The 17,556-nt window shown below is 46.4% G+C and overlaps 1 protein-coding gene across 7 annotated transcripts in view; it reads right to left on the reverse strand.

Moving 5' to 3' along the window:
- The window catches only part of Foxp1 (forkhead box P1), a 518,767-nt gene that overhangs the window by 74,325 nt on the left and 426,886 nt on the right, over window positions 1–17,556 (reverse strand). For 5 of the 7 annotated variants that reach the window (XM_077793425.1, XM_026392656.2, XM_077793424.1 and 2 more), the window contains 2 exons: window positions 5,863–6,000; window positions 4,840–4,929 (listed from right to left, as the gene is read on the reverse strand). In XM_077793425.1, coding sequence (XP_077649551.1) covers window positions 4,840–4,929; window positions 5,863–6,000 — 228 coding nt within the window. Of the gene's footprint in view, window positions 1–4,839; window positions 4,930–5,862; window positions 6,001–17,345; window positions 17,420–17,556 lie in introns of those variants that run through there. The other 2 variants (XM_026392657.2, XM_077793427.1) reach the window with 2 other exon arrangements.

Below are 17,556 nucleotides of genomic sequence, written 5' to 3' on the forward strand. Positions count from 1 at the left end.
GATGGCTGTGCCCTCCACAGCGGCTCCCCCTGCAGCCCACCTCAGGCAGTCGGGAGCCAACCTCTGACCTGAGACCTGCAGTCACCCACCCCAGCCTGGGCCAGGGGCCTGGAACCCTGAGCCCTGGGGGTGCAGAGGAGCAAGGTGAGGCCCTCTCCGCCTGCACCGGCAGGAGCCTGTAACTAAACTACTCTGTTTATCACTCCTGACGTAAATAAATGAGAAGAAATCAGACCTTTGAAGAAGAAAAACTTCATCTAATATTGTTAATTAGCCATGACAAACGATGAAATAACATTGTAAATCTTTCATAGAAACAGCCGCTAGATTTTAATTACACACATTCATAATTTACCAAACAACACCAAGGCACTTGACTGCGAGTGCCGGATAGGAGCGGCTCAAGCTCAGGCGCCTCAACTTGACTGTGGCCTGGGAGGGCCAGGGCCTGCTCGCTGGACCCACTTGGCAGGCGCCTGCTTTGTTCTCAAAAAGAAAGGGCTTTAGGACACGGGCGAATCTTCTTGTTGATGGGTCCTGATAGGAGGAAAACTTCTGTTGTGTAAAACATCAATACAGCATTCCTGTGTTTAGCAGGCCTTGCTCCAGCCAAAAAATTAATGTAGATTTCCTCAGTAATTATCTCAGTGATAGAAAGATAATACAGTGCGGTAGTATAATAAATAGAAGGAAATTATCTAATATCCTTAATCTGCGAGGAATCATTTCGAGGTGGAGGGCCCGGCCACACCAGGGCTAACTGTCAGAAAGGGAAATTAACCCTTCCCAAACCGGGGCCAAAAAGAAGGAAAAAGAATTCCTCAAGAAAAAAAAAAAAAATCAGACCTTTTCCCGATTCTGACTCACATTCAAGAGATCAGGGAGGTCAGGAATCGGGTGGGCTGCTCACGCTCACAGAACCTGCGTGTTCCCGTCAGTGACAGGACCCCCCACACAGGGCACTCACTGCCTGGATCTGGGCCCCCACCAAACGGCGTGCGCACCCAGACCTTCCAAGGCCAAGTCCAAAGAAGGAGAAAAATGGTGGCTTCCTTCCGGGCTCCACGTAGATTCTTCCACAGTAAAAACCCTCATTCTCCTATTAGCAACCAATTTCAGACTTACTACCATGCCACTGAGAAAGTTAATTGAGTTTCACTCCAAAAAACAAATTCTATACCACTAACAACAAAAATTTAAATAAATTTAAATGAAAAGCCCGTGTTTTCATTTTAAGAACAGCATGCATAAAATGATCCAATTGTCTTCACCCTTCCCACGTTATCACATTAATGTAAAACCCAATGATAGTTATATTCATGTCAAAATGATTTTTTTCACTTCTTCAACAGATATTAACTCACGACATTATAAGGAAAAAAGGGGGGGCAGGGAGGGAGAGAAGGACAACGTGGACACTACAGGATCGAGGACTGAGCCCTTCTTGAGGCAGAGTGTGCTGGGGGCCGGAGGCTGGGACGGGCCTTTCCTGTCTTACTGTAAATGAAATGTTTAAAACATCGTGTATTTATACAAAGTGACTGATGCCTTCTCTGTTGTCTCTGGCCATCCCTAGGAAAACCTCACGAAAGCTGTGCACGTTTGAAAAGCCAGGATATAAAAGTATACAAGGCCCATTGTCCAAAGAAAGAATTTAAAAGCAACACTGGTTGCCAGACTTTGCTCCCCACCCAGTTACCAAACACAGGATACGAGTCCGTTTGTTTACTTCTCACAATTGAATGCGCACAAAAAAGGTCTCCGCGCAGTCCCCCGGCAGGTCAGTGGGCAGCGTTAAAACGCAGAAGGGCCTGATAAACCCTGCCTTTCGGATCCCCTCCCTGCGCGCCAGTCAAAGGTCTGGTTTCCCTTTCTCGGTTACTCCCTAGGCCTAACATAAACCGTCATAAATGCCTGGGACAAACCGGCCTTTGAAAACAATCAGCTGGGCCTACCTCACCAGCACTGGACGCCATCTTTCTCTGTAGCTTGATTTCATATTAACTGGGCCCTCCATTTTCCACACCAGTCCCTTCCCCGGCTGTGCGGGGCTCCTCTGCCTCCTCCCACCATGAGCATCTATCTCCTGAGCAGGGACCTGGGTCTAACCCAGCGTGCAGCAAGGCTGCCCAGGGAGACATCTCCAGACCACCCGAGGCAACCCGAGGGCTCCCTGCAGGTCATCAACAGGGGGACGTAAAACTCACGGCACCAAATTACGTGCCACTAAGGAGTGGCTTGTGATGTGCTTGCTCTCCCTGTCAACCTCTGAGTTCAAACCCTCCTAAAAGCACGACCAGCATCATCAAATTGCTACCACGTGGCTGCATTTTGTTCACCACCAAGGGACCACCACCTGCAGGATGAACTTCAGGAGACCAGCCCCGACACCCCAGAGAAGGAGGGACCTACTGACCAAGTCCCACAGCACCAAGAACCGGGTCAGCACCGAGCCAGGAGACCCCTCCACTCCACCGGCCTCCGCCCCCCACGGGAGACTCTAGGCCACAACTCTCCTGGGTCACCTCTGCCTGGGAAGGGACCACGGCAGACCTGGCGCTGTGGACAAGGGGCAATGCCGTCACGGTGCATCTCCTCGGTGGACACGGAGCATCTTCTCCCCGCCTCCCTCCGTCCCTGGCGCAGCCATCACCCCCCTCTCTCTGCTCCCCTTCCTGACAGGAGCAATTTTGGAGAGTGAACTTTTATCCTCCTTCCTGCCCCGTAACTTTCCCTTTCTCGTTTCTTCGGAGGCCCTCGGAGCTCATCTGAACTTTCATGTTCTCCCAGCATGAGGACGAGGATTCCAAACTCTGTCTAACAGACCAAATAAGAGGTTAACAAGAAGTGGCAACAGAAAGGGGGAACACAGTCCCCGGTAACTGATAAGAATGACAGTGGCAGCCCTTTATTGTTTGTCTTCAAATATAGAGTTAAAGATCTTTAAAAAACTAAATTTTGATGCCTTTGAAAAGAAAGAAGCACAAAATAACAACAGGGGGTTATTGCCTGTGAGCCACAGGGGAGAGTCTCCATAATTCTTATTCTCCCTTTTGAAGGCTGTTAGAAATCTGATTCAAAAAAGCAACAGCAGAAGGGAACCCTCTCGAGGCTGTAACCATTTCCTGTGATCATGCATAATGTGCTTCAAAAGTGGGTTTTTACCAATTCTGTTGATCAATTGCCCCCCTTCACACCCCTTCTTTTTTCTGCTGTGTTTACATCTGATGTGACTCAATGACAAGCACTGTCTGAGACTGTGAAACAGGGCTGTCATGTTGATTTATGGGCGCATCAAACCACAACTTGTCCAAACTGAAGCTCGCAGTTCATTAATTAGAGAGTTGTGACTTTGAAGTCAGCTTTCAGACTGTGGTTTTTAACATTTGGCTTAATTTATATGCTCTTGAATGTGGATCTCTAAGGAAAAAACTGAAATTCCCTTCTTGTCTTTGAACTTCTTTTGACCGCACAATAATCATTTCTTTGTCCAGAGTGATGCCTGCAATCCCAGAGTCATTAACGCGCATTGAACTGCCACTGATGAGTAAGCCCTGCTGAATTAGAAAAACAGCCAGCAAAACAAAGCTGAGAGCCTTGTGCAGTGATATCTCACAATTACATGCCTTCCCTCCCTGCGCCATTTCCATTTTAATTACTGTTAGTCCTTTAGATTTACATTTTAGACACTTTTTAATCTGTTCCCTATTTTATTGCAGCAGCACCCGGTAGCGCCACTGTACTGAGGGTTGTGTCAGCAATTTCATTTCAACCCCGCCTCCCCTTCACCCCAAAAATGCCCCTGCTCCGCGGGGGGTACAGGAGGCTGCTGAGCAGGGCTCGGGCAAGAAGCTGGCAGGGCACAGAAAGCGGACCCAGCCCGCGAGAGGGAGTGGCTGGCACACGGGGAGTAGGTGACTCCTGGGTGCGGAAGGAGTGCCACCGCATCTGTGCTCATGGGAGGGACGGGACGTGGGCAGTCACCTGGTAAGGCCCTCTGCAAGAACGGGAGTGGCCAGCCGCTGAGAGCAGCAGCAGGGAGGCCAGAGGAGGAGGTGGGGCTGCCTATGGAACCACAAGGAGGTGACCCAGGAGGTGACCAGCCACATGTAGGAGGAGGGGGGTGTGGGAGGAGGTGGGCTGGGTGGGCAACTCTGAAATGGGTCCCGGGTGTCCTCACCAAGTAGTCCTCCAGAGGGCGATGCGGAGCCCCAGGAGGGCCGCACCAGGCCTGCTGGCACCCACTGGGGTGGTGGGCCTCATGCAGACACCTGTGACCCCACAAAGCACAGTACAGAGAAGCTACTGTACCACGAAAACCCTCAGCCAGGATCTTGAGACCCCCGACTTCCCTGGGCCTCGGCCACTACAAGGCGGAGAACTGTGGGGAGAAGCTCAAAGAAGATGGGGACATTGAGTTTTCTTCCGACTCTTATTGGTCTGTCCAGCCTCACAAAAGCTGACTCTTGTGACAGAAGAGGCCATCGCTGTAAGGCCAGAGCCTCTGGAGCTGGAAAAAGAAAAATCCAGTGTCCCAGAAAAATGCCACAGACAGCGCTTCACCCCCAGCTCCAGCCTGAGCCGAGGGTGCTCGGCCCAAGACCCCTGTCCCGGCCCCCACACAGGTAGGCTCTGGAGCAGCACTGGGAAGATAAGTGGCAGGAAGCAAATGGAACCGAGGAACCTCAGACAACAGGACAATAACTCTGGGTCTGAAAGCCGAGAACCGATAGAGTCAGCTCAGTTGCGCAATCACTTAAAAGATGAATGACAGTTTAACAGCCACTAGAGAGTCCTCGGGGAGCTGCGGTTTGAAAGTAAAATACGTATTGTCGGTACCTCTTTAGGCTGCTTTCCAGCATGCTGTTGTTGTAAAAGTTGAAGCTGCAACTGTTCCTGTTGTTTTTTATAAAACTCTTGAAGCTGCTGCTACAAAGGAAAGAGAGGACGGTAAGTGACAGAGGGCAGTGCTGGTCCACTGTCCCTTTCGGTGCCGTACACAAACTGATTTGAAAAAGAGCATTCTTCTATCTGTAATGGGCTGACCTTTAGTTTGAAAGTCGACAATAAATTCCGCACACGCTGACTATTCTTGGCATTATTGTTTGAGAAGTAATCTCAAAAATGGACTGATGAAAAACATACCATTTTCTACACAAACTAATTAAAATAAGGCAAGGGATGACCTTTGAGAGTACAACAAAGCCAAGATGCCCTTGCTGAGAGAGTCTGGTGAGTCTCCAGCGCATCCAGACAGTGGGGGTGGGCAGCGCGGAGCGCCGGCCAGCACGGGAGCTTCCTGCCTGGGGCCCCTGCCACCCCTCGCCCGCCGGGGTACTCGGTCTCATCCCTTCGGCTCAAGTGTCCACGAGGTCTGAGCATCAGGTCCCCATGGCAGAATGACAGCCAGAGGCTCATCTCAACATGAGCGCAGACGGAAGAAGATGAAAAGTGCACCTTGAAATCAACCAACTCCAAAACGCTTCTTTGTATTACAGGGGAAATTCCGCCAGGGTCTGAGTTGAAATGGGGACTTCAAGAGCTGTCACAGTTAACCCTGCTCCCGCCGTGCCCCTCGCTCTGCTTTGATTCTCGCCATCCAGAAGCCTCTGGGCTCAGCAAATAAAAGAGTGGAAGCCACTAAGCCCCGAGACCTTTCTCCACCAAGTCCAGTGACAGCCCTGAGCTTGGTCCCAAAGCCTGGCCACTGTGGCCAGGCTGTCTCTCGGGGATGCAGATGCAACCCACCCCTCGGGGGCTGGTCTGCAGACTGCTACAGCCACCTGCCCTCTCCAACGGGAATGGCGGCCACTCCGCCCAGGGGCCATTCTGAGCGGGCATGGTGGGGGTGGGGATGGTTACCTGCTGAAGCATGAGGGCCTGCTGCTGCTGGAGGAGGACCTGGAGCTGCTGAGGGCTCAGCACCTGTTGCTGGAGGATCTGCTGCATCTGCTGCGGAGTGATAACCTGAGGTGTCATCATAGCCACCGACACGGGGACCTGGAACGTAACCGAGCGTGAATAGAGGCCAGGAAACCATAGCACGCTGCGTCCCAGGCCAGCGGCCGGCTGCCCCCAGCCTGCCCAGAGAGCTGACCACCTTCCCAGGCAACTCGGACTTCGGCAGAGGGACGCAGCACCGACCGCTGTGCCATCTCCCGTGGAGTCTGTAGAGGGTGATTTTTGTGGCACTAGGGATAGAACCCAAGGCCTCAGACACACTAGGCCAGCACTCGACCACTGAGCAATACCCCCAGCCCTGGAGTTTACTTTAAATACAGAAAAATGAGACCTTTCAGCCCTGATGGGGGTTCCAGAAAGTCTTAGAGACAGACAAGGAGGAGAAACTTAACAAATGCTATCCGGATCTGGGATAGAAAGAGCTCAGCTTCTAGTTAAGAACGAGTCTTCAATCAAAACGAGCTAGAGGAAGTTAACCCAAACTTGAATTTTGTATTAAGGGAGAAGGGACATAGGACCCCATAGCTTTGCAGCTGGAGTTATGGGATGCACTTCCTTTGTGCATAGCAATTTTCAGGACAATCAATAATTGCCAAGTCCCATTGATAAGGGAACCTCAGAGGCGCCCTCTGAACCTGGGCGCAGACCCTTTCCGTGACGCCTTCACCCTTCCTGTTCACCCAGCACACAGATGTCTCAATTCCTTCATATTATGTGCGAGACCATTAAAAGCCGCTTTCCATGACATTTCAGTGACAAACAGCTACAGTGATGAACTTGATAGCATTTCATATTTGCAACTGTTAACACGTTTCTGCACGGGCATCTTTGCAAGGAACCTGTACACTGGATCTGAAAGGATGATGTCTTGTTCAGATAAAACACTGACATTAAAATGACAGCCTGTCTTGGCCAAGGTTACACAAATTGTATTCAAGCGGATACCTAATGACAATGCTATGAATTCCGCGAGCTTTCTAGAATGTAATTTAGCTATTCAAAATAATCACTGCACTTGTGTTTAATTTGCAGACTACATGAGAACCATTTTGTCAGTCCCCGTAATGCAAGACTATTTCATGAAGAATCACCCCCTCACACACACACCCCAATGAAAAGATAAGAAAAGAAAACAACGAAGGAGAAGACAAAACCCGTATGTCTTGAAAGAGTAATATTTAAGCATCTTACTTCTCTTTGGTTTCTAATCAAACATGTGACAGCAAGAAGCAAGAGGCAGTAAAGGATATACTTTGTTAAAAAGGATCTGCTGTCATCTCATGTATTACAATAAAAGGTAATAACATGTTTTGCACTTTGCCTGTGTGCCACTTGAAAAAAATTCAGCAGACAATAGCTGATCAGAAGATAAAAGAATTAAAAAATCTTTCAGGGGAACAGTAAGCAAAAGGGAGAAATGCAGTATTAATTTTATGTAACATAATGTCTTAATGTGCAGTTTATCTTGACTCTCTCACATGATCTGTCCTGTCATTTGCATAGCGAGCTCTCATTCCTAATTTCACAGTCATTATGCTCTGATGTCCCGATTTCTCAGCATCACTAATTTTGATGAACTAAAAATGGTTCCTGAAGGTCAGATTCATGTACAGTGAATGCTCTGCACTGTTGCTGTGGGCATGTTGTGTGTGGGGGTGTTGACGTGCAAGTTCTGCATGTTTAGAAAACACTAGCTTGAATCCTGGGAAAATTTCATTAACCCGGCTCTGGAAGGTCATCCATGAATTCTTCCTATTGCAGTGGCCTTTTAAGTGTAGATGTAGATACACTGTAATTTAAAACAGATGGGCATGTCTGAATATTTTTATATGCAAAAAGGGACAGATGTATATGAATGGATAAATTATCCTTTTAAAAAGATAATTCGCAGCATGAAATACCACCAATGATCGGAACGGCGAACTTGCATTCAGTCTAGGGCAAACATCAAGATGACATTACCCAAACATCCAACCACCTACAAATTATTTCCAATTAGTTCACTTTGCCTTTGCCCAGAAGAAACTTTCTGGATCCTCAAATGCGCACGGGGTGCCAGTCACTGTCTGGGGCTGCTGAGGCCACACGTCACCTCACGGGGTTGACTTTTCCTTGGGAGTTGCATCACGGACCCGGCCAGGAGGTTCAATTAAGCAAACAAAAGAGCCATGTTTAAGGTTTCTTTTTTCCTCTGCGTTTCTTGGATGATGTACAATATAAATATTCTTGAGCCAAATTTCTAATGGTGATGAACAGGAAAACGCACAGGAATGGGTGGTGTAAGGTCTGAACCGACGGCGAACATGAACTTCACAGAGTTGTAACACAAGTCAGCACAGAAACAATCCCCTGGCTGTGAATACTCAAGAGATCTATGGACATCCTGTTAGCAAGGGGCCAGGGGACTTCCGGGGGCACTCTGACCAGGGTGGTGGTCACACAGACGCATGGAACTGACAGAAGAAGTCTTCTGCCTGTACCCTTAGTAGGAGTGCTGTGGGCAAAGGACACCTCAGTGAATCAGTTTTTTTAGAAGTTTTCCATATGCACATACATACGTGTAGACACACATGCTTGTGCATGATTGTGTGTGTGTGTGTGCATGTGTGTGTACGTATTCTGGAAGTTTTGTTTTCTTTCTAACTCTGGTAAAATTGCGTGCATCTTCTTGAATGAGGAATACCACTGTCTCTTGACTGTCAATAAAAAGGGGAGGGGTGATGAGGGGCAGAACCCACACAGAGAATTTTCCAACCTCACAGACAGCCCGCAGTTTAAGGCCCCCTTCCCACAGTTATCTATTAATCTTCTGCAGTTATGCTGCAGAGCAGTGGATTGACCCTCCCTTGCTTTCTTCCTCTGGACACTTTGATGGAGAAGCTGATGAGCAGCAAAACGCTTGGAGCAGCAGCCCAGCCCGGCCCATGGAGGGACCGCAGCAAGAAGCTGGAGTGATCCTCTACCCCAGCTGATGGGTCCCTGAGTGACCAGAAGTGGCCATTGTGTCCCAATGGCTTGAACTTGGCTTTTACTGTCCGAAACCACATTTTCTCACCAGTTAGCACCAAACCTCTAAAGGGAGGCTCAAGATTAATTTATAAATGCAATAAAACTGAGATTTCCCCAAAGTTTCTGCTCCAACAGATCAGGAAAGGAGGTTATGGGAAGCTTTAGCAAACATATTCAAATGGATCAGAAACCATGGTGGGGGTAGGGGGAAAAAAATCAGAGCACAGTTTAAGGCTTTAACTAGTTAAGAATTACAGCCATGTATCCACTGCCCGAATTCCCAGCGTCCAACTTTCTCATGCGCCAGTCCCCACTAATACTGGGAATCAAAGGGCACGCAGGACCAGCGACGGGCTATTACAGCCCACACTTTATTGCCCATTACTACTGAGGTCATTAGCGGCAAGAGTGATCGCAGCAGTCTTAACCTATTGATCACTGTAACTGCTATCATTTAATCCTGGGTTGAATGTGTGGAAAGCAGCTAAAGGCACACAGGAGAGAGAGCCTTGCACTGAGAAATATGGCCAGAGCTCAGAAATTACACTCTGATTCATAAAATCTAGCCAGTGGTTTAAATCAATAGTATTTAAAACAGTCATGTGAGTTTTTAACTACAGCGGTCTCATATTTACGGGCCCTTCTTTGAAAGTATTCAGTGAAAACGAAGCTTTCCTCTTTTCCAATCCCACGCTGGCCACCTTGCTCTCCCGGAGATAAACACGTGCGTTTCTGATGTTCTCAGAGCCACAGGGCCTGGTGCCTATCTGGCAGTTTAAGCTAATTTTTTTTTTCTTTCTCATAAGACAATTTAAATATAAGACAAAAAAATATATATATCCCCGATACTGTAACTACCTCAGCTGTTTGAGAATATAGAAATGAGTGTTTTATGAGTTAACAATGAATCATAGAAGGCAATTTATGAAGAACTAGAATGATTCTGTCTAGCTGCCTTCAGGGATCAGAAATTCAAATTAAACTCCTGGCAGACATTTAAAGAATGCTAGCATACAAAACTGAATTTAAACACACACACACACACACACACACACACACACACACACACGCGAGTTAACACTATTTAGTTGAGTTTCAAGAGGAAATCATGAATTAAAAAAACACACGGCATGATCCACTGTTGACTGATACCAGCTGGGTGTGGCGGATCCCAGGTGCACTGGGACCTGCGGGAATGGCAGGAACACCACTGTGCCCGGGCCACAGACCTCTGCTAGTGTGGGCCTGCTGCTCTAGCTCCAGAGCAGCCACGGGAGACTGTCCTCAGCCACCAACTGCTGTCCCAAGCCCCTGCACTGCCCAGCAAGTTCTGCCTCTGCAAGTCTGAAGGCCTGAGGACTAGTCACATAATGGGCCTTATTGTTGTCTTTTATCTCAGGGAGAGGCAGGTGATGGGAGGGGAAAATCTGAAAAGCAAACAAACAAACAAAAACATTGGAGAAACAATGCTTCTTTCTAATCTAGGAGACAATTGAAGGAATTGGGTGGGAGGCAGACGACACAATATCAATACTGAAAATAACATGTTATCATGTTTTTCCCTCCCTGTAGCTTAGGCTCCAGCTAAGAACCACAGGGAGGGAGGGGGAGAGGGAGAGCAGACAGACACACACTCTGCCCATCAGCATCTCCTCCTACCACTGTGGACAAACTATAAAACCAGGAAGAACAAAAATTTATGCAAGCTGCTTTATTTCCACAAACCTTTCTTTAAATTTATTTTCATTAAATAACCACCCCCACCAAAAAAAAAAAAAAATTAGGAACTGGTGTTAACCTTTGCTCATTCACCTCTGTGTGTCCCAGGAACTAACTTCCCCCCAGATACCAGGCTGTTTGGTGATGAAGTGATCTGGTTAGGCAGTGTTACCTAGTTAATCACATAACAAGAGCAAAACAAATTAAATCAGAAGGCTCCAGCATGTCAAAACAAAAGCAAACAAAGAAAATGGCTCTATAAAAAAAAAAATAACGAACAAACTATGCCAAATTTTATATGAGTATATAGCAGCTGGCCTGTGCAGGAGGAAACCAACATCATAACCTCTGCCCTCCTGAGAAACTCGAGTTTTCAGAATTAACAAGCCAGTGATACAACAGATGAACCAGCCAACAAAGTTAGAAAGTTCCATCTAGTCTCCATGGCATTACAAATATATATATATATATATATATATATATATATATATATATATATATATATATATATATATAAATCAGAAAAAAATTCTAACCAGGGAACATGGAAGGCAGCTGGATCATAAAAAAAAGAAAATACATTTCTGACATAATATTTCAGTTTAAAAAAAAACAGAAAAAGAAAAAGCATGCTATTCATGTGGAAAGTATAATTCTGCTTCATTATGGAATTCTGCTTTTTGTATAACTCTTTTAGACTTAGCTATTTTGCCACAATACTGTACAAAGCATTAAGGCAAGTAATGGTTATTATATTAATGCAAAATCATCTAAGTAGTCAGTCATTAGCATAACTGTTCTCTCAGTAACAATGCAACCACCTATTAAAATTTTAGAAAAAAAGACCTCTTTAAAATGCAATTAGCATTTCATTTTTTATCATTTTGTTTATTACATTCTATCAAGAAAGGCTATCTTTCTTCAGGAAGAACTGGAAGGCCAAGACTTGCCTGCCAATCAGGAGTTATTCCAGGTTATCCACCCTAATGGGCAATCTCTACCAAAGCTCTCCAAGTTCTTTTTCTTTTGTCTTTAAATTTTAAAAAGTGGCCTGAATTTCTATTTGTTTACAGCAGAGGTAAGGCCTCCTTGCTACAGTGTAGCATTTCCCAGGCAGAAGAGGGGACTCAAGAGCAGGCAGAATTGTTTTAGCCCTAATAAATATCAGCCTCATTTGCATAAAAATGTAAAGTTTACGTAAATTAAATAGCTTTTCCCTTTAATAATTGTTAAATGCAGGAAACAGTGGAAGCTGCACAGGGAAATCATCACCCAAGAAGCACTGATCTCTTCAACCCAGCCGTTATTATTATTATTATTATTATTATTATTATTATTATTATTACTATTACTACTACTACTACTACTACTAGTAGTACTTAAATCAAGAAAATTGCCTCCTCTCCCTTCCTCAACCTCTCTCCCCCATAGGTAGGAGGGACAACAAGTGAATCCAACACACCATGATGTTTTATAACAAAATCAAAGATCGTTTTTAACTACTGCCAAGGGAACTACCCCAAGAAGGGACATCAGAAGAGACTCTCTCCACAGTCCTTAGCTCTGGGAGGGAAGGACTGGGGTCTTCATTACCTCCTCTTGAATTCAAGTACTATTCAAAAATAATGGAAAAGCAACTGTATCCATCCTGATGGAGACAAGGGCACAGCTAAAATAAGTGGAGACAACTTGCAGATAGGGTTTTAGGTCAACTGTTAGTGTTACACGGAGAAAAACAAAATGTTGATCTTTCCTCAAAAAAAAAAAAAAAAAAAAAAAGAAAGAAAAAGAAAAAAAGATTTTTCTAAGACTAACAGTAAAATTTAGCTCTGTTTTCTTCAAAGCTTCAACCAACACAGGAAATAACACAGGGAGCTTAACTGCAAATAAGGCCCCCTGTATTTTGAGGGGGTGGGGAATAACTGAATTTTAACAGACAGGTAGGCCCAAAGTGGATCATTCCAAAGTGTTCTGAGGCCCCAATGGGTTACGACGACTTAACAACGTTGTTTTTGGTTTTTTTTGTTTTTGTTTTTAAACCACTGAAGCTTCTCCTGCCTGGCCTTCCCCAGCTCCTCCACCTTGTCATCACAGTTAGGCTACCGGTGCAAAGGACGGTCTGATGACTCTCATGAGAAGACATCAGTTTCTAGTTTGACAATTCCACCACTCACTGATTTACTTCTAATGAAGAGAGAGCCCTGTCAAAACTGCCTGCATGGGAAAGGTCCAAATATGTTTAAAAAAAAAAAAAAGGGCCAGGGGAGAGACCCAGGGTCTAAGACCCACCTTCCCAAGTTCTGGGACAATTAGCGGAACCCAACAAGACAGCCATCTTCAGGAAAAAAAGTGGAAGAAATTAAGCTGCCACAACAGTAACAGGTTAGATGAAAAAAATCAAAATTTAATGTATTCTCCTCTGTGTCATCTTGTTTTGTCAAGACATCAAATAGAATCGGGAACTACAAAATAACAAGCCCTTGAGAAATCACAGAAGCCCACCTTTTGATGTTGTTGATTTACCTTGTTCTCAGTTATTTGAACAATGATGTTTCAGATTTAAGGGCAAGATAAAGCTTAAAAATTAAAACGTGGTACCAAGGTATTCTAAAAAGCTCACCCTAACATTTAGCCTGCCTCCTGATTCATTAGTAGCTTTTAACCAGATTTGAAAATGAGGCAAAATGCATGCGTTCAGAATTCATTTTTTCTCATTCTAGATTCATTTCTCTTCAAATAACTGCCAGCCAGGCTAGAAGAGGGACCCAGAGAAGGTTATTCCCATCATTCGAAGGGAGAGGCCCAGTTTAGCTCTTGCCAGATAATTTGACTCCCTTCAGTCTGCAGAGGGTGTTTTAAGCAAAGAAGTACCAGAATTTTCGATCATTTTTTAAATATTATTATTTTGTATGAAAGGAAGAAAAAAAAAGGTGAAGAGCAGAAGGACATTCATGTGGCAGGGAAAGGGTAGTGCACTCTGAAAAGACTGAACCAGGTACCCAGCAATACCATGTTGCTTCCAAGAAAATGCAGCTTTCACCATACAATAAATTTAGCTTTGGGGAGTTCAGGGTACCCCACATCTCACCATGCAGGGCTGAACTCCTCTGCCTAAGAAGATGGACAGGTGAAGAGCAACATAACTACCGCCTTCTATCAAACCATCACCTACGAAACCCATGCCACTAGGCTGTCACACACAGCCTGCTCAATTTTTCTATGTAGATAGCGTCTACTAAGGCATATAGAGGAGCTCCAAAAGGCAGCAGTTAAAAACATCTGTGTAAAGGCAGTAAAATTAAACAACACTGTACTTGCGAGCACTACAATTTATAAAAACTAGACAGCTAATAAAGCCTTTTCATGATTGCAACTCCTTGGCATCAAAATGCCTGTTTTTGACATGCAACATACCAGAGAGACAACAGGCATCCATTTGTTGACGCACCTTCTCTGGTCAACTGTTGCCGGGGAGTTAGCCCCTGATTAGGAATCACAGTCAACTACCTGCATCCCACTGAAGCTGGTCCCGAGTTGGCTCAGCTACTGAGAGCATGGTTTTCAGGTTCTCTTAAATGAAATGCTCATCCACAGATAAACCACATAATAAAATCAATTTCTTCAACCCTTTTTAATTTTTTTTTCTGGCCAACTCAAATTTTAATCACATCCTAGGGCCGAGAAAATGGTCACAACATTCTCCTCTGATTATCTGAGAAACACTGTGATTCAAACACTTCTGCACATCATGCTTGACAAATCTGGAATTTCATTGCTTTTAATGAATCTAGATTTTAATTTCACTGCATCTTGCAATTGGAAGAAGGCTAAGCTAAAAAAGTTGTACGACTAGCCAGTGTCAACAGGGAGTTTAATCTTTGCAGTGCCAGCCCCTGATGTGCTCAGACACAGGGCAGCAAGGATGAGGGTTTTGTTTCTTAAGGTGCATTTAACAGCAAAAAAAAAAAAAAAAAAAAAAAAAAAATTTCAAACCAACCATTTCTATCAAGCTTCCTGATGATTTATGGTTTATCAACAGAGCGAGGTTACGCAACACCGCGTGCCTTTAGATGCGTTATTTCAGCTAGTTGAGATTTAATTAAGATCACAGCCTCTAAAATCCCTGTCAAATGAAAACTCAGAGAAGACAAAACACCACATATCCCCATACAGAATGTTTCCATTCCATCCCTGGAAAAATATGAGTTAATCCGTGTCTGAAGGGCTGTAGACAAAAGTTCCCTGATTTTGTTTTCTTTTGACACTTAGGTTGTTTTCTGTCATATGTCACGAGACGATATCCCCTTTCAAGGAGGGAAGGAAAAATCCCGAGAGAAAGGAGCTGCAGAAAAGGCACTTGGAATTATGACCCGCGTCACTGGGCTTGGTGTCATGTCATGGCACTTGCCCAGGATCACGCTTAAAAGTTTCATTTAATGAAATGTGCGTATTTTTTTAAACACACACACACACAAACGGGATGCCCACCTTCTTTCAATTACTTGGATTAAACAGCTGACATGTTTCTTATTTCCTTCATTAACCAACTTTCTGTCAGGCAAGCTGTACATCTGAGCAGGAAAGAAAGTTCTTAAGGCACAGAGGTGAACACAAAGCCCAGGACTCTCATTCCACGAGTAGTTCTTAGGGTTAAAAAAAGAAAAAAGAAAAAATCTTTAGCAGTCTGGTATTGACTCCTGCTATTTTGTTTTGAAGGGGGGAAAAAAAAATCAGGGCCGTGTGATCTTTCACCTCCGGAGATGTGTTTTTATTTGCATCACTTTCATATTTGTTGCTTATCTTCTGCCTTGGAAATGACAGGTGCTTGCAGTCTTGCTCCTGACAGGGCCACTACACACATAGCTGTCTTGCCTGAGAGGCTAATGTAGTACTAATGAACAATAAATCAACTTTGATTATCAAGTGTCAGCCCCATCCGCTCAAGGTTCAGCTGCATCACACCCCAGAGTTAGCCAGCCAGTGTCTCTGGGTAGACAGTCTGTATTTTGGTTTCATTTTTACACACTTTTCACTGAAATGTGTCAGGCAGCACAAAGCAGCACATAAACTAGGTAGAGACCTTTTTTCGATTATGCAAAGGGTATCAATTAGGAGAGGCTTCTGTCTGCCTTGGTCTGCTTAGTGATGAGCCTGAACACGGAGCAGAGCGTGGTATTCTTCTGCACAACAAAAACAGCCCGGCAGAAACCCTAAACTGGAATCTCAGCGCGATCACGCTGGAGGTCTCCTTGACACTGACAGGCCAGCCTGAACGCCTCACCGCCACACAAGCCACCTCCTCCGCGTGTACACACACCAGCTCCTGAACACCTATTACACAACACACAGGGCACAACAGGGCCCATTCCCAAATAAAGACGTCACTTGCTTTAACTTGGGGAAAAAATGGCTGCTTTAGCACTTCCTAATGATAAAGTACACGTTACATTTTTTCCCTAAGCAGATTAGTCACTGATAGTATGATTCATATTTCCTGTTATCAGGCTTAATTTTTCCTCCAAATGTGTCACTTTCAGAATGTTGGAATCTATGGAAATTAGGTGATTTGCATTTTTAAATTGGCTTGATTAGAACATTTGGTCTGTTTGGACAAGAATATAAAAGTATTAGCTATTTCAGTTTTAACTGGATGGCCCTGAAGGAGTTAATCCCAAAGAGGAAGAGTGTCTATGTACTTTGCCCCCCACTTTCTAAAGGTCTGCTCCTTCCCATCACCACACTTGGGAAGGAGGGGGCAAGTCCCCTTCCCACTGACCAGTCTTCCTCCTCCTCCTCCTCCTCCTCCTCCTCCTCCTCCTCCTCCTCCTCCTCCTCCTCCTCCTCCTCCTCGCAGTTCTGACACTTGAGTTAGCTACATTCCCAGCCGGCTCAGCTGGGCGCACGGTGGCCCTGACTCAGTCTGTGGCACTTCCAAACCCTAACCCCGCTCCCTACTTAATTAAAGTAACAGCAGAGACTTAGGACCCCCAACCAGTTGGACCAGTGGCCTGCGTCCATGGGGGGCTCCTCCTCCCCCTCCCCTGCGCTGTGTGTGAACTCCTTGAATTTGAACAGCCACTCTCAAAATAGCCCAGACAGATATAGAAACAAACTATCAGAAGCAAAGAAACATCCACACGGGTTCCACTCAGACCGAAGGCTCCTCGTCTATTTCACACGCTCTCGAGGTGACATAAATCACACCCTGGATATGTCCCCCCAATGCAGGGATGGTGAGGGCTTCACCAAAGTGGCTGCCTGAAGGCCAGACCGGCACAAAACGAACTGCAGAGGGAGGAGAGGGAAAAAAGGCACAGAAAGAGAAGCACACAGGCAGGACTTCCTCCAACTCTCAACTACACCCCACCCATGAACATTAAAAAAAAATAAAGGCCAGCCAGCGCGCGAGCAGGGCAAATCTCCCCCCAGGACCGCAGGCCTCCGCCGCTGCCTCCCACCCTCCGCGGCCGCGGCCTCCACTTGGCAGCGCGCAACTCCGGTCCAAGTTGGGAAAGCGCGAGGAGGCGGCGGCGGCGGCGGCGGCTGGAGGACTCAACTTGGGCGCCCTGGGCGCTCCAGCCTCCGCGGCGAGGCCCGGGAAGCCCGCGGCGCGGCCGGGAAGGGGCGGCGCGGCGAGGACGCGGCGCGGGACCCACCTGACACTCTCCATGTAGCCGCCAGGCGGGAGCCGGCTCGGGGCGCCCGCGGCCGGGCTGGGCGCGGGCTCGGTGCGGCGTCTGCAGGCGCGGGGCGCGGGCTCCTGGGGCTGACAGCGCCGCGCCCCCCGCCCCGCCCGCTCCGCCAATCACAGCCGCCGCCCGCCCGCGCCGCGCCCCACACAATGGGCTCCGGCCGCCGGCCCCCTCC

This window comes from Urocitellus parryii, chromosome 16, assembly GCF_045843805.1.
Source record: "Urocitellus parryii isolate mUroPar1 chromosome 16, mUroPar1.hap1, whole genome shotgun sequence".
Taxonomy (NCBI): Eukaryota; Metazoa; Chordata; class Mammalia; order Rodentia; family Sciuridae; genus Urocitellus; species Urocitellus parryii.